This window comes from Lissotriton helveticus, chromosome 3_2, assembly GCF_964261635.1.
Source record: "Lissotriton helveticus chromosome 3_2, aLisHel1.1, whole genome shotgun sequence".
NCBI lineage: Eukaryota > Metazoa > Chordata > Amphibia > Caudata > Salamandridae > Lissotriton > Lissotriton helveticus.
In genome coordinates this window covers 163,133,863-163,157,779 of record NC_136062.1, presented here as the reverse complement: position 1 = coordinate 163,157,779, position 23,917 = coordinate 163,133,863, and the positions used below count along the sequence as shown (strand labels likewise).

The 23,917-nt window shown below is 45.3% G+C and overlaps 1 protein-coding gene across 2 annotated transcripts in view; it reads left to right on the top strand.

The window, feature by feature from the left end:
* The window catches only part of LOC144826529 (sulfotransferase 1B1-like), a 571,666-nt gene that overhangs the window by 140,886 nt on the left and 406,863 nt on the right, over positions 1-23,917 (top strand). Inside the window, exons 3-4 of one of the 2 annotated variants that reach the window (XM_078684955.1) lie at positions 1,088-1,216; positions 22,985-23,082. In XM_078684955.1, the coding sequence (XP_078541081.1) occupies positions 1,088-1,216; positions 22,985-23,082 (227 nt within the window). The remainder of the gene's footprint in view (positions 1-1,087; positions 1,217-22,984; positions 23,083-23,917) is intronic. The other variant, XM_078684956.1, reaches the window with a different exon arrangement.

The following is a 23,917-nucleotide window of genomic DNA, read 5'->3' as shown; positions in this document are numbered from 1 at the left end:
ATTGTTTAAGGGGACATGTTTTAGACATAGGGTGACATTCAGTTTTTTTGCATAGAATTGCAGCTTCAGATTGCATTCTATCTCAAAACGCCTCATATATTCGTAAAGCCATGCATCTAAAAATTGAGCAAGGCTTTCAATTGTTACCGTCTTTTTCCTTTCAAATGAACCTTCCCTCTCTTTTCATCCTTTGCACACCTCCTCTCTCTGAGCACACCATACTCTGAACTACATGCAGGTTTGCATTAATCTCTATTAATATTGAATACAATCTCTATTATTATATTTCAGCCAATTGTGAGCCGTCACCTCAAGATTCACAACATTTCCTTCTCTATAAGACATACCCTTGCACACTTACAGTACCTAATCTCCTCTACCTCATCAATGTATCTCACCAACTATCTGCATGAACTCAAATACCTACCACTGAAGATCATGTCTAACTCCTGTTATTTCGATATAGCACAAATAAACTGGAGTACATGAATGTACTAGTTTCCTAGCATATGACTAATCCCACTAACTACCAATAGATTAACCAATAACCATGGTTCCTGGAGCAGTTCAAGCCTGCAACAGCGTTCTTCAACACCTCATCAAGGTAGTTGGTGCTATAGAAGTACAATTACAATACAGTGCAGTTGTCGCACATGTGCCCACTGTGTAATTGGGATCTCAATGTCCAGGAGTTGAGATCCTCCTGATTCCCGTTGTTTTCAGTTGGCAAGGGTGGTGCCATTGTGGAGACTTTGTGTATTGGCAAATGTACATGGCCATGAGTTGAGCCTCCTACTGCACAAATCTTTTTTTTTTGCCATTGTCTTTTTGCTATTGATGTATATTCTTTTGCACATATGAAATGTGAACATAAGCAAACATTTACAATTTATTGACACTTTTGCTACTGATTAAAGCATTGTTGAACTAGTTTCATGCCTAGAATTGGCGCTGTTGGGGAGCAGAAGAAGCCTTTAGCTAGCCTGAGCGCAACTTCTCAGTCGTTTCCATTTCAATTGCATAATTACCTCCAATGTTAAGAAGCTATGTGCTTCATCCTCCTGACGTTTCTTTGAACTTCTTACAGGCACCACATGGATGAGTGAGATTATCGATTTAATACTTAACAATGGGAACTTGCAAAAATGCCAGAGGGATGCTGTCTACAAACGCGTTGTTATGTTAGAATTTGCTTTGCCGGGAGTAGTACCACCAGGTAAGCCCAACAACCATTGAATAGGACGTCTCGGCCACAGTTGTGTGAAAAGTGTGTAGTCGGTCACCTGCACGTGGGCTAGGATTTCTGAGTGTGTCAATATTGTTATAGCTGCACATATTTTCTCCTAGGCTGATGAACTTTCTGCAGAGCATGGTCTTCCATTGAGAGTTATGCTGGAGTTTTTGTTATTGGTTTGCTGTAGCATTTCCTGTCAGGAGTGTCCGACTATTACACAAAGGGACATTACTGCTTGGCAAACTTAGATAAGGCCCTAGAGGTGCTGTTCTGCCTCTTGGGTATCATTCAACTCAACATGAAGAATCACAATGTACAAGTCACTTTGTCCAATCAGCTTCATATTCCTACTTCCTTATCCCTGAACAACTCATTCTAACTCAGATCAGTCCTAATGTGATGTAGATCCTGAATATTAAGTTTGAAATATCAATGGCATTAAATATCGGTCAATATACTGTGAGTATAACTCTATTGAGGATGGGAATATCGAGGGCAAGTACATTGTTTATTTTTACTTTAATTATTTCATTTTTAAATATTGATGATTTAAAAGTTGCAGTATTTAATATTACATAGTGTATTGTTGTAGATTTTTAGTAATATTTAAAATATATAACAATCTTAAGTTCAAAATGAAGACTAAATATATATTTGTATTTCAATTTAAGCTTTTATGTCATTAATAATATCCAATAAATAATAATCGTCAACATTTAAACACTTTACAACAATATATATATAATTATATTTTCATATAAGTTTTCCATAAAAGTTGTTTCAAAATAATTCACATCCTTAGACATACACTTTTAACCTAATATTTGTTGACAAGCAATTTTATTAGTCAACATTGCATGCCGCAACCAGTGTTTGTAAGACTAAAGTTAGAATAGTAAGTCTGACCCCTCGAATATATGAACTTTCCCTAATGTTAGTTGACTTGAAGAACAGAATTTAGAAGGTTGTTTACTTTGAGACAATGCCCATAAATCAAATGGTGTTTAACCATATCATAGAATCCTAAAAAGCTATTACTCAGCACATGTCGATATAGGAAAATCAGTAAAAGAACATGGCTATATTGAGAAAAGACTTGGTTAGGGCCTCTTTGGTAGATTTAAAGTCAACACCTCAAGGAGCTACTGTCGTGTCCCCCCTAATGGGCCAGCTCTCTGAACATACTCTACTCACCCGCATTCTGGTAATGGGCCACGTGCTCAACAGCTGTACCCAACGGCAGAAGCTGGGACCAACCCTAATGACGCTCAGGACTATCATAAGGTATGGCCATTAGACTATGTTGAAGCCAATGTTGTATCTATGGAGACAATAGCATGTTTCTCCTCCCTGCTATCCACTTTGTGTAATACGTGGGTCTGCCGCTTTACATTCACAGTGTTCTTACGACCAAGAATGAATCTACATTGATCACCATGGACCAAGTAGTGAATGACGGGACACAGCAGAAGAGGGAGGGCTTTACAAATTATTTTGGTGTCCATGTTAATCATGGGCAAAGCTTTATCGAAAGAGGGATCTGAGCCATCGGGTGACTGGTTTGAACATCATGGAGATGCAGCACTCCTGCACAGATTCTGATAGGACCCCAATGCTGTTAGCTTCCAGGTACACTTACAGTAGGTGATGTGTGAGACAAGGGGAAAAGCCTTGCAAAACTGTGCTGGAAGGCCATCACTGCCCCGTGACTTGCCACGAGGCTCCACAGAGTGCTTCACAAATCTCCTACAAAGTGAGATCAACCTCTAGGTCTGTGACTGCCCATCATTCAAGTGAGGTAGGGAGTGTGCGATTCTGAAAAGGTGTAATGCAATCCAAGGCTGGCAGATGAGGGCCGCAGTAAACACCCTCCAGGTGAGTCCTAAAGGTCTCAAGAATAAACTTCTAGGTTTGCACGTCCCCGCCCACAGAGCCCCTAAGTTGGAGAGACGGAGAGCGAGAAATCTCCCTTCTAAAGAGCCAGGCCAAGAGGCATCCTGAAGTATCACCCCCTCTGTAAAGGAGCTGGTTATACGATTTAAGTGTGCATTTTTTCAGCCTGTACCTCAAATCCTCAATGTGTCAGACAGTTTTGCTCAGGATCCCGAAGTGATGGTCAATTCAGTTTCACCGATATGAGCTCCAACTGATGTTTGCCTCAACCCTCAAAAGAGTCCCACACAACACCCTCAGACCATCCCCTTCATCGCCTCCCTTCATTTGCTCAGTGTAGGCCCAAGTCAACTTGAATTGGTCCAAGAATGCTTTCGAGGAAATCTCCTGCGATTCTTCATCCTGAAGAATTTCAGGGGCAAGTCTATACTCCAGGAGTGAGCGGGGTTTATTCCCTAAGCAGAGCTCACAGAGCACTGGGGAATGGTCACAAAGGTACTGAGGTAGGTGGGTCACACAGCGTACCCTAACCACCAGGGAGTCCAAGACCAATATGTGGTCCAATCAACTATGTGCGTTGTGAGTGGGGAAGTAGCAAGTGAATACCTTCACATCAGGGTGAGTGGCCCTCCATATATTGAGGAGTCCCAGAATAACCAATGCCTCCCAGGGGAAGATGATCATCCTGGATTTTGTGGTCGGTTGAGGTGGGAGTCTTTTCAGATGTCAGTCCAAGACACAGAAAAATTGCATGCCAGGAGGACTAATCCCTTTACTGCTGGCATGAGGACCTCCTGGATCTTGCTGGAAAATTGAGTGGCATCCGTATTAGGGGCGTAATTGTTCATGATAGCCTTGTCAATTCCATTTAGTCTCACCTGTAGGATGCATCCCTCAATGCCGGCTTCCAGATATGTCAGTGCAAAAGGAACCCCGGGCGCTAGCCATACAAGTACCCTCCTGGCATATGTAGAGTAATTAGCGAAGTACAGCTGCCACTTTCATCGCTTGCCCAATTTGGGGGCTCCGAGTTTGAGAGATGAGATTCTTGGAAGCATGCAACCTCAACTGCATTCCGGAAGGACACTACCCTATATCTTTCAGTATAGGTACCCAGACCTCTCACATTCCAGGACAATGATTTGTAGTCATCAGGACCAGCCATAACAAAATAAGTGTGAATGTGAATTAAGACGCCCCTGCCAGTTAATGGCATGAACCAGAAAATCAAACCTAAAAAGCAGTTCTGAACACCCCTCAACCCAGAGAAGTATAACCAAATGAAATGTGCATACTAGTCTAATCAGAACCAAGTGCCGGGACATGCACTACTACAGCCTGAATTCCCAACAGACACTAACAAGTGTCACCCCTAAGAGAAAGAACAAGAATAAAGAGGAAAAGATAGGGGGAGAGGGTACTCACCCCACCGATGCCAGAGAAGCAAAATCAGGAGCATACATCCCATTGAGGGCCCGTGCACCCCCACGCTCAGAGGACAGTTTTGGAACCGGTTCAATTCCCCGAGTGAACGTCTTCCCGGAGAGGGAGGGAGTCTAAAGATCCAAGCTGAGGTGCTTGACCAATGATTAATGAAAGGGCTTCCCCATATCAGGATATCAGGATATCTCAGCTTCGCGGACCACATCAAAGGTCTGTGGGGGAGAGCCAAGAGCACTTACTTTAGAAAGGGTTAAAGTGATCAAAGTCTTGGGGACCAGGGATTGATCTTCTGTAGTGTATATGGTTCCACCCTCTCGGACCACATTGCGGACAAGCCCCTGTAACTACCCTTGTTGGCTGTTTTAGCCTCAAGGGTGACTATGTGAGCCCCTGGTACGTTCTTGGACGGGGTCCACAGCACTCAATGGATGTGCAGATATTTGGGAAGAAAAATCCATGCAGGACTTAACCTCCTCCAGATGTTTAAAGATTTCCCATCTGCAAGAACTCAGAGCTCCACAGGATATAGCAAAATGTATTTGCGGGTCATTTTGTGGAGCATTTTTTTAACAGCAATGAAGGACTTGTGCCACTATGTACCTTGTGAGTGTAGTCTGGGCATGTGGTGATGTTGCTGTTGTCAAATTGCCGTATTGAGAGCTCCATGGCGGCCCTAAGGATAGTGCCCTCTTGTGGTATTTATGGTCCTGGCAATGAGTGTCCTGGGCGGGGCCCCTTGCGGTGTAATGGGGCCAATGCCTGGTGTTCCCTTCCCACCATGATGAAATGTGAGAGGCCACAGGGCGCAGAGTGCTATGCACCCAGTCCTTTAGGAAGATCTTCACCGACTGGCCCTTGACTTGTTTAGGGAATCCCAGGAGTCTTGCATTATTTCGGTGAGTGCCCTTTAGCATCCTCAGTGCAGTTTTCAAGTGATTAGTGGCCACCAACATTTGTGACACCTGTTTTAGTTGTTTAACCTCTAATTGCAAAGTAGTATTGTTGGGCTCTGCATTATCTACTTTGTTGGCTTCTTTGCGTAGATCAGCGCAAAGGAGATTACCTTCAATAGATACACTTTTGAATTTTCCCAGTAGTGCTTCCCTGGATCCCTGTATGTCCACAAGTCAAGCCACTATCGATTGTTCTGTATCTCTTTCCAGGGCCTGCTCTGGCGAGGAGGTCTGTCCATGCCATGTGATCCTATGTGGCCGGTTGTGGTATACTGCGTGATGGTTTTGCCCTGGGCCTGGCGCTGAGATCTGTCCTACCCTTATGTAAGTGGGCCGGTGGGATCAAAGCAGTTCAAGTGTCGGGGAGCTGCACTCATGGTATAGCCAGTGGAGATCCTAGGTCTCCTGAAGAGGCAGGGCAAGCTGAATGCTGAAGTGTCGCTCCATGAATAGACTGTCAGCAGGGTGCTCTTTCACTCTGCCCCATATCGACCCCCACAAGAGCCAGCCCCGCCAGTGAGGCAGATTCTGGGTTGCTCATTAGGGCTGGTATTCATGTTTCTGCTGGTGAGAGCCAGCTGGACCCCATTGATATTACAACACTCAATCTCAGAGCTGCCCAATAAGAGGAGCAGCAACAGGGGAGCAGGGAACTCAGGGCAGGCTCATCGCCTGACCTCCACAGACGACAGTCAGTTCACAGGGGAAACCCTAGGATCCTGGTGGCTCCCATTCCCTCTGCATCTTTCATCCGGTGAAGATGACACCTACCAGCAAGTTCCACATAGCTCTTCACAGGAGGCCACCAAACCACTGCTGTGCCCCACCAACAGCTGGCACCAAGGAGGCCAGGTCCACACCAGCAAATAAGAAATTTGGGTGGCTACCAGCGATCTCCATAGTAAGGAATAGGGAAGCCACTGAACCATTTTTCACCCTTCACGGGGCCTGTTCCGACCGAGCGAGGCCCCAATGTAATCCATTTGTGGTGCTGGATATACCGAACTTTCCAGCTGCATGAGGTTTGGCCCTACCCCTTCAGGCAAAGTCTCATAATCTGCTCACTCCTCTCCCACACCACAGTCCGGGAGCCAGCCAGGAGTCGGGTGTTGTGATCTTCTCAGCAAGCTTGCAGTCTGTGGGAGGGCGCAGCAGCACCACTCAATGCCGTTTGGCACCTCTGGCAGGCATTTAGGGGCCTTGCAAGTCTAGCAACCACAGTCAGGGAATGGGCTGCCAGCCACAATCCAGGCCCCAGGGCTGACCCAACAGCCAACCCATTTTAATGGCAGCAGTGGATGGACCAGGCTGAGCAAAGCACCCTGCACTTACAGGAGCAAGCCCTGGCATAACACAGCTTGATTAGGGCAGATTTAGGCAGGATGGATAGTTTGGTGGAACAACATGTCTCCCTCGTAGCACATCCTGCCGGCCATCTTCATTGGCCATGCTCCCAATTCTAAAAGCATTCTTGATAAATAGTCTACCTTTCTGTTTTTCCCACCAGAGATGTATTTAACAGTGAATGAAAATTCTTGGAGGCATGACAACGGTTTTACAAGCCTATAAGAGGCCTTACCTGTGCCACTCCCATCTTGCTCTAATATTAAGGTCTTATTTCAACTGCCCAGCAACAGGCAAGAGATTTGTGCTCAATCGTGGAGTAATTAGTCTCTGACTGTTTTAAAAAGCAGGAGGCAAATAATAATGTTTGCTCCTTGCCATTCACCCATTGTGAAAGAAATGCACCCAGACCAACTTGACTTACATCTCTCATCAAGAAACATCTACTCTCTGAGTCAAAAAAGGAAGGCGCAGGTGCAAATGCTATCATTCTAGCAACACTCTCCAAAAAACCTCAAACAGTACTCACTAAGTCCTGAAAATGACAGAAGTGAGTATGTGTCTTTGGGGGGACAGCATCCTGAATGACCTGCACCTAAGAAAATGTTGGCTTGATCCCTTCATTTGAAATGTGATGTCCTAAGTAGTCTAATCCTTGCATTTATCAGTTCTGAATGTTACTCTAACATCTTTGATAAATTGTAATACTCACTCTAAAATCAGGTGTGTCTTTCAATGGTATCTGAAAAAAGCAGAATATCATCCTGGAAGGCCTGGGTACCTGCCACAGCTCCAAAAATAATATCCATAAATCTCTGAACTACACTGGCAGCAGATGCCGGACCAAAGGGAAGACATAAAAATGTAAATGCCTGAAAATGCATGACAAATATGTTTAAATCTTGATATTCCTCCACCAGAGTAATCTGATGATAAGCTGAGTGCATACCATTCAGTATAAGTTGTCTAGTAGGTCATGGACTTTTGTGAGGGAATGGCAATCAACCACAATGTTTTTAATATGCAAATGTCCATACATTACTGAATCTCCCCAGATTTCTTCTGCACAATGACTATATACTCGCCCACTCTACAGATTTGGTAGGTACAGTAACACTTTTAAAAGTCAATTTCTGTAATACTTTCTTACGTTCCTCCCTGACATTAAAAGGGACAGGTCTGACCTTGTGTACAAATGGGACAGCATAGGATTTAAATTTGATCTTATGCACAAAATTCCAAATAGAACTAATCTTGCTACTAAACAGCACAGAACACTGGGGTACCCACTGACTACGATGCCGCTGTAGCGGTGCTCAATGCATACTTTAACTCACAATTGAAGCCCGATTTCGAGAGGTTCAAGCTGTGCCAGGCCCGGCAGAGAGAAAGGGGATCAATTGAAGAGTTCTACGCATGACTGAGAGAGTTGTCAAGCACCTACGTCACGGATGATCGTGCCGCTGAACAAATTCGCGCCCAAATAATCCAGGGCATCCGCAGTAAGACACTACATGGACTGATACTGAGACAACTGAATATACCCCTCAACGACATGCTAGTCATGGCCAGAACACACGATCATCTGGCAGCTAGAGCCGACAAAATGGATCTAGCACTAACGCTGCACTCAGAGAAAACCATCACCATCAAGAAGGAGAAGGTTGACGCCGTGAGGACACGAGACAGAGGGAGCAAGCCATCAGGGCGCCACCCCCAACTCCAAAAGGACAATGTGGATACTGCGGACGCGAAGAACATCCCGGCTACGCATGCCCCGCCCAGGACCGGACATGCTCCCACTGTGTAATGCCAAACTATTTTGCGTCAGACCAATGCAATGACAGCAGAGGGGGGAAGCCAGCGAGGAAATTGGTGCAACAACTATCGAGTGCCTCACTAGCAACATCGAGCAGCACCAAACAGACCAAACAGGCAACATGTTGAGTACAAGACACGTCAACTGAAGACGATGAGGTCAAGAAATACCTGGTCTCCTTCACCAAAGAAGTGAAGAAACAGAAAAGACTGCAGCCCATGTGCACCGTGAACATAGCTGGATCAGAGGTAAAAGCGGTCATTGATACCGGTGCATCTGTGAATGTCATGATAATCCAACAATACAATAGACTTCGACCCAAGTCTGAGCGGACACCATTCAAGACAAAGATCTTGGCATATGGGAGTAATTCAAAACTACCAATGCGCGGTAAGATGACCGTGCCAGTCCGATCGGAAGACATTGAAATCATTACAGTTGTCCATGTCATCGATCATGAAGCGGATACACTGCTCAGCAGCCACGCCTTTAAATACTAGGGCTGGTAATGTTAGCAAGAAGCGTACGAGCGAACCAGATAGAGGAGCTGTTGGGCCACTTTGTGAACCTGTTCAAAGGCCTAGGGTGCATCAAGAAACCTCTGGTAAAGCTTCATATTGACCAATCGTTTGCTCCGACAACTCTATGTCACAGGTCACAGGCACCCTTTCTATCACCAGCCCCTTGTTGAACAGGAGCTACTTAAACTTGAAGAACAAGGGGTAATCAAGGAAGTATCCGGACCAACCCTGTAGGTGTCGCCCATGGTCATAGCAGAGAAGCCAAGACAGCCCGAGAAGATCCGATTATGAATTGACATGCAACTTCCCAACAAGGCAATCAGGCGGGAACGCCATATCACACTAACAATGGACGACATAGTAGCCAACGTTAACGGGTCACAGTGGTTTTGAAAATTCGATCTAAATCCAGGGCACCACCGGCTGGTTCTAGATAAAGAGAGCAGGTACATCACTACATTTACCTGGGGTGCTGCGGTACAAACTCCTCAACTTTCAAATATCCGCAGCAGCCAAGGTGTTCCAGGACACATTACGGGGAATCCTAGCCGGTCTACCAGGGGTATTTAACGTAAGTATTAACACCCTCATCCACTCCGTCACCACTGATGAGCACTACCAGCACCTGAGGGCCACGTGAATTGGCTCCAGGAACATGCATTTACCCTCCACAGAGAAAAATGCCTCTTTTTCCAGAAGGAGATAGAGTTCTTTGGCTACCTTTTCAACCAAGAGGGGACACAGGTTGACCCCCGAAAGTCCCAGGACGTAAAGGACACGGCACCCCCCCCGACAGTATCGTAGGTCCGAAGCTTCCTTGGGATGGCCACGTACCGTAGCCGATTCATCTCGGATCTGCCTACCATCGCAGGACCCCTCCAAAGCCTCACTCAATCCAACGCCTCGTGGAAGTAGGGACATCAAGAAGAAACGGCATTTCAAAAGGGCAATAGTGCCCACCTCGAATACACTACATTGGTGTACTGCAACCCAGCCAAGCAGACAGAACTCATCGTTTATGCCAGTCCGGTGAAACTTGGAGCAGGAGCCAGGAAGATGGGCTGACTTAGGCTACACCAGAAAGTCTCTCTCTCCCACCAAAATATGCACAAATTGAGCGGGAAGCCCTGGCCATCCGGTGGGCCTATCGGTATTTTCACTTGTACGTCTGTGGGCAGCCATTCTAGGTCATCACAGACCCCCAGCCGTTGGTGCCCCTGATCAAGGGATCGGCATCCCACCCACCCCCGAGAATCGAACGGTCGGACTACAACAATACGATATGGAGGTATTATACCGGCCAGGTGCCAAGAACCAAGCCAATTTTATTTCTCAACACCTAACCCTAAGGGAGTGCCAAGACGAAGAGAGGGAGGTCATAGCACTGTAAGCCCACCTCAATATTATCTCAATGATCACATGCCCCAAGTCGTTAACCCGGGCAGACATCACGGCGGCTGTCGAGCTGGATCCAGTCCTCACCAGAGTGCGCAGCGCAGTCCAAGAGGGCAACTGAAATCGCTTCCTACAGATGGCCAACGACTGGTCGGGCATGACAGGGAATGCGTCACCAAAATGTGGAGGATAAGACATGAGCTGAGTGTGACCCAAGATGGGATTCTGCTGCGAGGATCTCGCATAGTCATTCCGGCTGCGCTACAACATCAGGTGACCCAGTTGGCCCACGGAGTGCATCAGGGGATTGAAAAGATGAAAGCCAGGATGCGGGAAAAGGTCTGGTTCCCAGGGCTTGAGGGCCGAGTGGAAGAAATGGTAAAGAAGTGCCCATGGGAGAAAGTGAGCATCGACTTTGGGAGCTTCCCGGATGGCCGAGCGACCCTGATCATTATAGATGGCTACTCTATGTATCAAGTGGTGGAAGTCATCGGCTCTGCTGCTTTCAGTGGGATATCCTGGAGAAGATATTTGCGATGTTTGGATGCCCGCGGGAGATTAAAAGCGACAATGGACCTCCCCAGGGGGGAGAGTTCCGTGGGTTTATACAGTACCATGGAATACAACATCGCCTCATCACCCCTCAATGGCCACAGTGCAACGGCAAAGTTGAGAGGTTCTTGAGCACTCTTAACATGACCCTCTGCATTCCTGTGACCGAGAATGCAGACCCAGAACACCATCTACAGTTATTCCTCTGGGATGTTAGAAGCATGCCACACAGCACAACACATCAGGCCCGTGGGCGCTCATGTTCAACCATCCTCGCCGCAACACCAACCCTACCTGCCCAGGGTGGACCCCACCTCCCTACAATGAGGAAGAAGCTCTCAGAAGGAGAGAACATCATCAAAATCTAAGGACCAGCCACAGGAGGAGGGCCAGGCCCGGTGATCTGGTACCTGGAGACCAAGTAGTCATGCGAAACCGAAGGCCAGGAGGAAAATTCCAGACCCCGTATGAGCAGGGTTACTCGACCCTGACCAGGGTCAAGGGGACAATGATCACCGTGGAGAGAGGAGAAGATGAAGTAACCAGAAATGTCTCATATTTCAAGAAAGTGGTCGGCACCACAGGTGAAGAAAAAGATTTGTCCACAGGAGAAGCAAAGGAAGAACACTCTAAAGCAGAAGGTCCAGACAGCCTACAAAGCAAAACTTTGAGAGGAATCGAGAGAGACACCTTTTTGAGACCACTGCAGTTATCATCCCAGATACAGACTAAGAGACAATCCCGTCCCGATTTCCAGACTAAGAGACTTTGCATGCCATGTGGCAGGCGTGGCCCAGCCCGCAAGCAAAAGAAAAGAGACTGATTCTAGATAGGATGTAGTGAGTCAGCGGTGCAGTGTCCAGACTGGTGTAGGCCGGATGTGTCGCACCCAATCACGCCCAGACCAGGAATGGTCTGGGCGTGCATAAATAAAAGGGCATGGCCACACGAGGCGAGTGACAACCCGACATTGATATTGAGTGTCGGTGTTATTTATTTATATATGCCCTCATTGTGAGGCCCTAGGCGCATATTGTGTCACCACCTAACATCCCTGACTTAGTGTCTCTTTTTCCGTGTTGATTTTATGCCCTAATGATAGCCCTATACTTTAGAGAGAATCCCATGTAACATGAATCAATATTTATCTTCTCCTGTTTTATTCTATCTGTCTCTAGCCCCTTTTTTGTTATGACAAGTTTTATTTACCACCAGCATTGGACTTAACAACTCTCTTCTTGAATGCTTCCTCATAGCACTTCCATGCTGTGTTTTGGTCATCCAGTAAAAGCTTTTCTGTTCGTGCCTAGAAGTACTTCCTGGTCACTTGCTGCCAACACACTGCGCTTGCAGAAGTTTTGTACATATGTGTGGCACTTAGCTATAGTTTGCAACCCAAATTACATTTGAGTTATATTTACTTTTTGAGCGTATCTTATTTACATAAAGACTATTTCTGTGCTTTCCTATCTGACTAAACATGTAAACACTGCAGTTTTCGGAAACTCTGCAAAGCAATTCCCTTGTAGATTAGCTTTGCTAACAGTAACTGTTTAGGAGGAATCCGTTATTATTATTTTAGTGAGGCCCATTGTGCATTTTGTTTTTTTTACTTTTTAGTTTTTATTTGAACAGTTCGTTTCTGTGTATCTCATTAGTAAGCTCCATTCATGATATCTTCATCTGAAAATATATAGCACCATTATTTATCATTAACTTGGAATAGCTCCAAGCCAGCTTTATTGATATCGGGCAGGACATACATTTTACGAGTAGAAGGTAGCAGGTGTCCTTAAAGATAAATAGTGCATGGTCCAACCCAGGGTTGTATGCTATGATAGTACTCTTCTAAAGTGCACTGTTGCCAGTAAGGGTATTGGGGCACTGAAAGATGGCGAATGCAGGCATAAAGCAGAAGCAGGGTAAGTACTGAGGGAAAAGCACCAAGAAATGAGTCTTTAAAGCCTTATGAAAGGCCTTATGATTGCTAATCAGATGGAGGTGCAGAAGAAGAGTCTCATGACTTAGCTGCTAAAATACAGGGAGAGAGTGGCCCTCTGCTTGACAGTGAAGTCTCCTTGGGATAAAAAGATTTTTGAGAGGTCGTCTCATCCAAAACTTATCGAAGCATGCCTCGATAAGTTTAGTGTGAGGCAACCTCTCAAAAATCTTTTGATCCCCCACTACTTGAATAAGCTAATAAATAGGTTTGGTTTGACTTTATTACCCTTAGTATTTTATTTTTGTGTGTGTTCCTCTGCAAGCTATCACAGATTGTTAGACACCCGCAGGGAAAAGACAAACGTGAAAGCATTTTGAAAGCAAAGCCACATTTTATAATGTAAAAAGTCTTTGAATAACTGAGCCCTACTTGCAGTAATGCCAATTGTAATAACACAATTTGATTAATATAGTTAGACTGCACTGCCCCGCTCTGTCAGACCATGGCTGGTAGCCGCACTAAGAGAATGGCACTGTGGTTTGATGGAGAATTGCGGCTTACAAAAGCAGAATGCAAACGGGCGGAAAGGCAGTGGAGGGCAGCCTTCGACAGTCAGGCCAGGGAGACATATCTGGCTAAAAGGTGAATATACCACAGGAGGATTAAGAAGGCGAAAACGACCTTCTACGCAGAGCGGATTATGGAGGCAGAGAACTCTGCTAAGGAGCTTTTCTGCATCTATAAGTCCCTCGCGACCATAAAATCATCGGCAGGCCCGGAGATTTGCTCAGTGGAGGTATGCAACCGTATAGCGGATTATTTCGCGGATAAGGTTGCAAAGATTTACACATCTTTCCCGGGTGAACCCGCCACGGGGGCTGAGACCACCGAAGCACCGGGGGGAGCAGAGGACCAGTGTGTCTTATCCCGCTTCCTCACCCCTTCCCCTGAAGAGCTAATCGGGATTTGTAGATCGGTGAAGTCGGGCTCTCCTCATGACCCTATGTCACCTAGAAGGCTTATGGATAGTCTAGGGGTTCTGGAACCCTATATAAGGCATATCCTGGATCTTTCCTTTAGGAGCAGTTTGCTGCCTAGTGGCTGGAAACAAGCAGTCGTGCTCCCCCTCCGAAAAAACCCAAACATCAGTTTTGAGACATTAGAAAATCTTCGACCAATATCTCTGTTGCCCTATATGTCCAAAGTGGCTGAGAAGCTTGTGAATGGCCAGCTGATGCAATATGTGGAGGAGGCGAACTTACTCCATGACACTCAGTTCGGTTTCAGACCCCGCCACTCAACGGAGTTGGCCCTACTCATGGCAACGGAGACCTTGAGGCAGGGTGCAGATGAGGGACAAACTATGGCCCTGATCTTGTTGGACCTCAGCCCTGCCTTCGACACTGTAGCACATTCCACCTTGCTACAGTGTCTGAATAAAGAGGGAATATCAGGTGCAGCTCTGAGATGGATCCAGTCCTTCTTAGCAGATCGTGGATTTCAAGTCAGGCAAGGGGACTGTTATTCCAGAGTGGTCACCCTGGGCCAGGGCGTGCCCCAGGGCTCGTCCCTGAGCCCAACTTTATTTAATCTATATGTTGCCCCTGTTGCAACTATTGTCGAGAGCTATGGCCTACGAATAGTGTCCTACGCCGACGACACGCAGCTGGTCATCTCCCTATCGTGTGCGCCCTGTCTTGCCGCGGACAATTTCAGACGTGCATGCAAGATCTTGCTGGTTGGATGTCCACCAATTTTCTGAAACTGAACGGCGGCAAGACGGAGGTGCTTATAGTGGGGGGAGGCCAGTCGGTGTGGTCGTCGGTGTGGTGGCCATCCTGCCTAGGGACGGCACCGACTCCCTGCCAGGAAGCCAGGAACCTGGGAGTATGGTTCGATGCAGGTCTCACCTTTGGATCCCAAATCAATCGTGTGGTCGGTGTTTGCTTCGGTGTCTTGAAAACTCTGAGGAAAGTACTGGAGCTTCTACCAACTGAAGCACGCAAGACACTGGTGCATGCATTGGTGACCGCTAGATTGGATTATGGGAATCTGCTGTATCTGGGGGCACCAAAGAAGAGCATTGGTCGCCTTCAGGTATTGCAGAATGCTGCGGCGTGCCTGATCCTGAGGCTACCCAAGAGAGCGTCTTCAAAAATGGCACTTCAGACTCTCCACTGGCTCCCGGTGAGGAGCAGAGTAGAGTTCAAGGCACTCTGTACCTGCCATCGCATTTTGAATGGCAGGGCGCCACAACCGCTGCAGAGTTTGATAGCGCGCTATCAACCGTCCCGTGCCTTAAGATCTGCGTGCTCGGGATTGGTGAAAATTCCCAAGGTAAAAAAAGCGCGCATGGGGGGAAGATCGTTTAGGTACCTGGCAGCGTTTAAATGGAACAAATTACCGTTTGAACTGTGTCTTGAGCCCTCGGAGACCGGGTTCCGGTCTAAACTCAAAACCTACTTATATGTCCAGTAGTTGGTCCGTCCCCCTTTCTTTTGGATCCTGTTGTAGCCATCTCACCATAGCGCGGGGACACGCCGGGGCGCGTAACCAGGCGCTCTATAAGCCTACCTATTATTATTATAAATACTTTGGGAACGATTCACAGAACTGATCTGAGACAAAATCCTAAACTTACTACTTATGGTAGTCACAGAATGCACTTACAACTACTAACTTTACATCCGCACTCGGGCCTGAATTTCTGCACCAGGAGCGGAATTTCCGCACCCGGATCAGTATTCCGGCAATTGTGCCAGAATTTTTGAACTTGGGCCGGAATTTCTGCTTCCAGGCCGGAATACCCACAATCTGGTGTTAATTGACCATATGTGATGCATGGTGGGGATGGTAGGCAATTGGACAGGTGATGGACAGGTGATTAGCATTGAGGAAATTGCTCAACCGACCAGAATGCGGGTGTTCCAGTCCAGGAGCAGTGAATACCATAAGTAGTAAGTTTAAGATTTTGTCTCACAATATTACACTAAGAATGTATAAAGGTTGCTTCTTCATATATGTGTTTACTGCCACATGAGCTTGGTCTGCTCACGTATTAGCATACAGATTAATAATATTGTTGGGCACTAAATTTCTTGGCTCTGCAATATTTTTGCTCACAACCTTCTCTCCCTTGTAGGTCCTAGTTCCTGAAGCCTGAAACTCAATGACATGGATGCATAGCACTCCAGATTTCAGCTGGCATAAAACACTTGTATGCTTGCTCACGGAAAGTTTGGTGTACATGCTTCAAAATGTAATCATCCACTTCAAAATGGCCTGTAATATGAATGTTTGCCTGGACTTCCTGAGGTTGCACAGAACCAAGACTTTTACATGGTTCTGGGATGGTCGTATCATAGAGGCACGCATTGCTAAACCACACATGCCTCTATCATGCAGCCTAAACCATGAATTTGTCTTAACCAAACATTCCTTTACCACGCATGCTTTTACCACGTAATTTGATGGTAAAGGCATGAATGATAAAGGGGTATGTGTGGCTGAGGTCATGACCCCCCTCCTCTACCTAAACTACAAACTCCCTACCTGCATCCCCCTGGTGCAAATTCCCGAACCCCTCCCAACCCTCATGCTGTCCCTAACCCCTAACAAATACTACAGACCCTTTTAAACCCCCCTGCGCTGTTCATAAAACTACCTCAACCCCTTCCACTGCCTTTAGACCTAAAACCCAAATCCCCATTTAAAAAACGACCCAAGCCCCCGCCCTCAGAACTACTCCGTCCTCCCCCAAACCCTATAAACAAACTGCCTATTCCTCTCACCCTGGCCTAAGACCTAAAATCCTGCCCCTTAACATACACTACCCTGACCCCTTCCCACCACACGCTGTCCCAAAAACTACCCCAATATCTTCCATTGCCCTTAGGCCTAATACCCTAGCCCCTTATTTTAAAAAACTACCCGGCCCTCCCCAATCAATCAATCAATCAAAGCATTTGTATAGCGCGCTACTCACCCGTAGGGTCTCAAGGCGCTGGGGAAGGGGGGTCCGCTACCGCTCGAACAGCCAGGTCTTGAGTTGCTTCCTGAAGGAGAGGTGGTCTTGGGTCAGGCGGAGTGGATGGGGAGGGAGTTCCACGTCTTGGCAGCCAGGTAGGAGAAGGATCTTCCTCCCGTTGTGACTCTACTGATGCGGGAGACGGCGGCGAGGGCGTGGCTGGTCGATCGTAGCTGGCGTGTTGGAGTGTAGAAGGTCAGGCGGTCGTTGAGGTATCTTGGGCCTTGGTTGTGGAGAGCTTTGTGTGCGTGGGTGAGGAGACGGAACGTGATTCTCTTGCTGACGGGGAGCCAGTGAAGGTTTCTCAGGTGTTCGGAGATGTGGCTGTGTCGGGGGATGTCCAGGATGAGGCGTGCCCCCAGCCATGTAAACCACCCCTGACCCTCCATCAGCCCTGTAAACTACCCGACTTCCCCGAAAACTACCCTGACTCCTCAGTCCTGAAAATTACAACTGACCCCCCAGCCCTGAAAACTACACCTGACCCCCAGCCCTGAACACTAACCTGACCTCCCAGCCCTAAAAACTACTCCTGAATCCCAGCCCATAAAACTACCCCGAAACCTTTAGCTTAGAAAACTACCCCGAACCGCCAGCCCAGAAACCTACCCCTGACTTCCCCAGTCCATAAAACCACCCTGACCCCCAGATCAGAAAACTGCCCGACCATCTAGCCCAGGAAACTACTACCACAGCCAGCCCCACTTACCTCACTGTGGCTGTCCTTCCTCGCAAGGTCATACCTCGACCCCCCGCAGCCCAGAAAACTACCCAACACCCACCAGCCTAGAAAACTACTCCTCCCCCCCTGCTTGCCCCCCTCAGCGCAGCCCTACTTACCTCACTGCAGCTCTCTTCCTGGTGAGGTCATCATGCTTCTGTCACTCCAGCAGCTAGACTCTGCGTCTTTAAGGCATGTGCGCGGTCAGGGCAAGCATGGTTATGCTTGCAATGTCTCAACATGCTTGGCTGAGGCTGCGGTGTTCTGACTATTTCCCCTCTGTGATTATGTTGATTCTATCTCCTCTATATCATTGTTGTCTGAGTTTTAGATCTCTCTGACCTACATTAGCTCCAGAGGAGTTCAACCCATCTAGAGGTGATGAGCTCTTCTCATTGGATAGCTTGCGTCTATACATTTAGTGGACCAGTTCACAAAGTCATGTATGGCCGTACACCTACATTTAGGTCATACAATTCCTCCATTTATGCCCGCTAGACATCAACAAACAGATACCCATAAAAAGTAAGTGATTTTACTATTGAAATGCTACAACTGTGTACAATTATGTAGTAGTAAAGCCCAGGCAATGGGAGGAATTGTGAAAATCAACGGGTGGTTTGCTTTGAATGTTTTAAACAGATAGACGCATGTGTGTTAGCAATCATAAACTCCTCTCCGACCAATTCCCACCCAAGAAATTCTCACAGATTGCAAAATGTTAGAGTCACTCATTCAAATGTAGGAAGGGAAACTCGATGGGGTGTAGAAGCTGCAGTTTCTCTACTGAGAAGAATGTTTCCCCTTTAGAGAAAATAAGACAAAAACTGTTAAATGTACTTTTGCATTTTCCCACTATGGAGTTATACCCGGGGCATTATTCAGGACTGGTGAAATTATAGATGTTGCATAAAACTCACAATACATAGATAGAGACTGTTGCACCTTTCCAGGTATACTACTGTGAAGGTTTAATTCCCAGAAGTCAGATGTTTACATCATGTATACGCGTAAGAGTTTGGGATTAAGCGTATGATTTCACTTTGCAAGTTGCAAAATGCTGTGGATTGTCTAGATTAAAAAATATAGATCCTCATCTGAAAACAAAACGTATTGTCTTACAGTTTTATCTCGGCTAAGTGTATTACAAAAGAAGGGTTTTTGCACACTTGTCAAATTATCATCATATGGTTTATTAATAATTGGTGCATATTCATACTTATGTGGGTGATTGGTATATGTGAATGTGATCTTCTGAAATCACCTTCCCCACTTCACATCAGAGACTGTATTATATACAGAGCTCATTGCCCTGGTCTTTGCCAGTGTGTCCTATTAATGTGCTGACCTCTTTGCAAACTCTTGCCTGACTTCTGTGGACAGTGCATAGTTGTTTGCAGCAGATATTCTGCCTTTAAATCTGATGGCGGCAACCCAGCCTGCACTGCAAAAATAAAACAGGAGGACAGACATCTGCCAGAAAGTGGATTCTATGAGTAATTGAAGCTGCATGGGGGGACCCTAAGATCCTGTCAGAAACCCTTTTAGATGTCCACAGTTCAAGCAGGTGTTACTGAGCCCATTTGGGAAGGTTGAGACCTTTTTATTTCTGATGTCCCAGGCCCTGTCCAATTATGGATTTTGAGTAACTGGGCCAAATACCACTTCTGCACGTGACTCTCAGAGTAACCGTTGTCAGAGCAGTTGAAGGCTCTTTTGAGGGGAGGAGGTGTGGCTAGAAAGTAGTGAACACAGCCTCAATACTCAAAAAGTACACAGCAGCAGTAATGAATTATTGACCAGGCAAATAGTTATTTAATGAAAAAAGAGAAACATTTTATTTGTACTGCTACACGCTTAAAGTAAAAATATGACATTCACAAACAACTACGCAATCCCCCTGAGGCCAGGGCTCTAGTGTGTACTTATGGTTGCATGTCCCACCTCCTCCTTGCATTGGTGATAGTAGTTATTCCCCATTCACTGTTTTCAACACCACGGGTATTCCCAACTAGTAGTCTGAGGGGGATATGTCCAATGAAGTGGCGGACTGTGTTGTTAGCCTCCTTGGCTTAATGACAAGCTCATCCACTTCAGAAACGCAAGTCTGCACCATATTTACAAGAATGTGGTGCAGCCTTGCGTTTCCCCCTGAAAATGGAGCTAAGTTTAACAACTTAGCACAAATGTAGACACGCAAGGGCGTGTGTGCAGGGGAGGCTTCATGCAGCACACATGAAAGTTAGAAAATTGCATTTTTTTAAAAGGTTTGTTCATGTACAGGAAGGGATACCTTCCTGTACATAAACAAACAATTGCATATAGCTTTTTCCATGCATTATTTCTCCTCGTTTCGCCAACTTAAGATCACGATTTTCCTGGTCTTAATTTTGGCACTGCCTCCTATGTACACCAACCTTGTACATAGGGGGCAACGTCAAATACATTGGGTGCAACGACCACCACTACACTCACTGCACGCCCCTTTCATGCTAACCATAGCATGAAAGGGTGCCTTATGTACCAGGCAGCGTTAAGCCACGTTAAGTGGCTTAATGCTGCCTTGTAACTAGGGCGTTTTCATCCCTTTCACTCAGTGTTTCAAACTGGTCGGGCCCTAATAAAATTAGCAAAGAACTCTGTCCTAACTCCTGAGAATCCTCTACCTTCTTTCCTTACATTAATCCTTCATCTGATCTTTTGACATGGTGCTGAGGTCAAATACCATTCCATTGTTTGTGCATGTTGCTTTTGTGCACAGAAAACATTTGACTTATTGTACTACTGGTGCAAAGTGGAAATGGCTAATACAACACCTGAATCCGGGCTTCTAAGTATTAGTTGCCCCACCACTTGCCACCTTTTGTCAGAACCCCTTTCAGAGGACCACTGAGCATGCAGGTGTTACTGGATCCAACCGTGGAGGGTGAGGTCTTCCATTTTTAATGTTCCTGGGCCTGACCTAATAGAGCTACTGAGTAACTGGGCCAAGTACCACTTCTGGGCTTGACTCTCAGGGTCAGCGGGGTCAGAGTAGTCCAATGCTCCCTCAGGGAATGTTGTGGCTACAGGAGTGTGACCACAAACTCACAACTCAAAATGTATGCAGCAGCTGCAATACCTAATTTTTCAGCCAAATACTCACTTTTTTTCAAAGTACTTTTTATTGATGTTGGTCCAGTATTGTTTAGTGCCTTATAAGCTAGGCAGAGTACTTTGAACTTAATGTGCTGTGCCACTGCTAACCAATGAAGTTTCTGAATGCCTTCTGAGATAGATTTCAAGTGTTGCTTATGTAACCCAGGGTAAAGGCTGTTACAGTAATCTAATTTCGATAACACTAACGTTGTTACCACCGTCCTCCTAAGATCTAGGGGAATGTACGGTGTTATCATCTTCAGTTTTCTTATCAAGTAGAATGCAGCTGAAACTATGGCATTGGTTTGCTGAGAATAGGTAAGTTTGTTGTCAATCAACACTCCAAGGTTTTTAGCCTTTTCTACCAGCTTTGGAAGTTGTCCAATTTCAGCTGGCCATCATAAGTCATCCCATATAAATCGGGCTTTGCCAAAAAGTACCACCTCGGTTTTCTATAAATTCAGTTTGAGGCAATGTCTTCCCATCCAATGACTAATTTCCCTCATGCAATTCTGGAATTGTGTAGCAGGCGAAATTTGGTTTTTGTGCACCGCAACTACAATTTGTGTGTCATCGGCATATGATGTCAAATTAAAGCCGAAATGTTGAATCAAGGGAGCCATTTCAGACACATAAAAGTTGAACAGAGATGGGCTCAATGATGATCCCTGAGGAACCCCGCATGGGAGTACATACGGATTAGCTTGAAACTGATCCAAGGTCGCAGTCTGTTTCCTATTTTTCAGGAATGATGCTATTAGAGATGGGGCTAGGTTCCTTACCCCTAATTTTTCCATATGCTGGAGCAGTGTGTCATGATGCGCCATATCGAGGCCAACAACAAAGTCAATTTTAAATGGGCAAAATATAAGTAAAAGAGGTATACATTTCATTAAAGAAAATCAATATTCTAACTTTCTCTCAGTTTATAAGCACCCGGATTATTTGATTGACAATATCACACATAAGAATGCCATATTACTACAATTGTTCAAAGTACTAACATGGAAAATAATGTCAAATCATAAAATATGAATTTCCTTTTAAATGATTCACATTAGTACATATGTAATGATCATAACTTAGAGGTTTCAGATCATTTACACTATAAATGACAGTGCTGCACCACTTTTTTCTTTTGTCACTTTCTGTGCACATTTTCACATATGCAATGATGAAATTCAGAATGAAACCCTTCTATAGCATACTTAAATTATCTAAATCATGTTAAATGTCTTTAAATCTTAAATTAAAAAAGGATGGTTGAAAATCTTATACCACATAAGTATCTCACTTTTCACTACACATTGAGATAACAACTGGAGCTGGTCAAAAATATGAACCTGTATCATTCAATGAATATGATTTAATCTATCCTACTATTTATTTGCATACTTTTATTGATTTAGAAATGCATCAAAGGATCTAGCTGCATCAACTTGTATAGATTAAGACACTGTCTCCTTAGGTTGAAATGCATCAGCATGCACTAGCTGAGCAGCAGTTATACAAATTGTTTAAAATTAATCATCAAAATACAATAAGGTGGTGGTGTACTATATAAATGGGAAAAAATGAAAATATTAAAAAGGCACAGTTGGTGAAGCTTGTAGGATGTTCTCCTGGAGCGTATGTGTTGGTCTTAAAAATCTTTTGCCTAGCAGTATAATGAGTAAGAGTGCCCCTGCCAACTGATCTAGGCATAAAGAATTATCAGGCTAGAACTACTAGGCTGGGATATGGCTGCCTTATCATATTAGTCATAGTACTTTATGAACTGTGACTTGTACTGTGAGTGGGTGTGAATGAAAATAACAAAGAACAGGAACAGGTGTAGCTGGGTATGCAGAGCAGGTGTAGCATGGGTTTCAAAAACGGTGCCATTCTGGACATGGTGCACTCCTTTTATATCATATAGGTGAATGCTAAAACGCCAACACTGAACCTAGTCCATATTCATTTTGCAGATTTTTTTTAATCGTTTCAAATCTCTCATTGGCAGGTACTGAACTGCTTTCGCAAATTCCGTCACCTAGATTACTGCGGACTCATCTGCCCATAACACATCTTCCAAAGTCTTTCTGGGAGAACAAGTGTAAGGTAATGTTTTAAGGCAGCATTTCCTCATGGGTTGCCATGTGGCCACACTTTTAATACATTATTTTAAATTCTTATCCCTTAGTAAAATCTAAAGTAGACAAACTGTGCACCTTCAATCACATGAACGTATTATTTTCTTCAGAAAAATACTTTCTTCTTTTATTTAAATATATTTTATTGAGAAAATGTAGTCTCAAAGTTGAACAGATATGTTCCTATGATACAATTTATTTATAAAGCGTGCAATGTGAAACGTTTTGGCACAGAGAAATACACCCATAAAAAACAATACAGGCCATACAATAATAAACCAGTTTAAGAGTCATGTCTTGAAATATTTCAAAACCTCAACAACTAGATTGTTCTGAAAGATCTGAAGGGCGAGTATTGCAAGCCCTGGATACTGCAGCAGAAAAGGTGCTATCACCCAACTTGACTGTTCACAGTTTGGGATCTTTGAGAAGAGACTGACGTGTGGTGCACTGATGATTGCCAGAGGTGTGCCTTATAAATTGACTGTCTGAAAATATGGGAACTTAACAAGTAGATTTGTGTGTATTCACCTTGGATTTGAAGAACACTTTTCGGCGAGGAGAGAACTAATTAAATGCCAAAATTACACTGCTGCCCTCATCCTACATGGAGAGGCAGGTGATCAACCTACTCATATAGAATGGGGCATTTAGAACTGAACGTCAAGACTGCAGAAATAGAAGAGGTGCTGTCTGAAGTCTGTGTCTGACCGCTTATATGAAGTGCACAACATCACTGGGATCCCGTGCTTTAAACACTTTGAGCAACTCAAGGTGAATGACAACCGAAGGAGTTTGAGGGC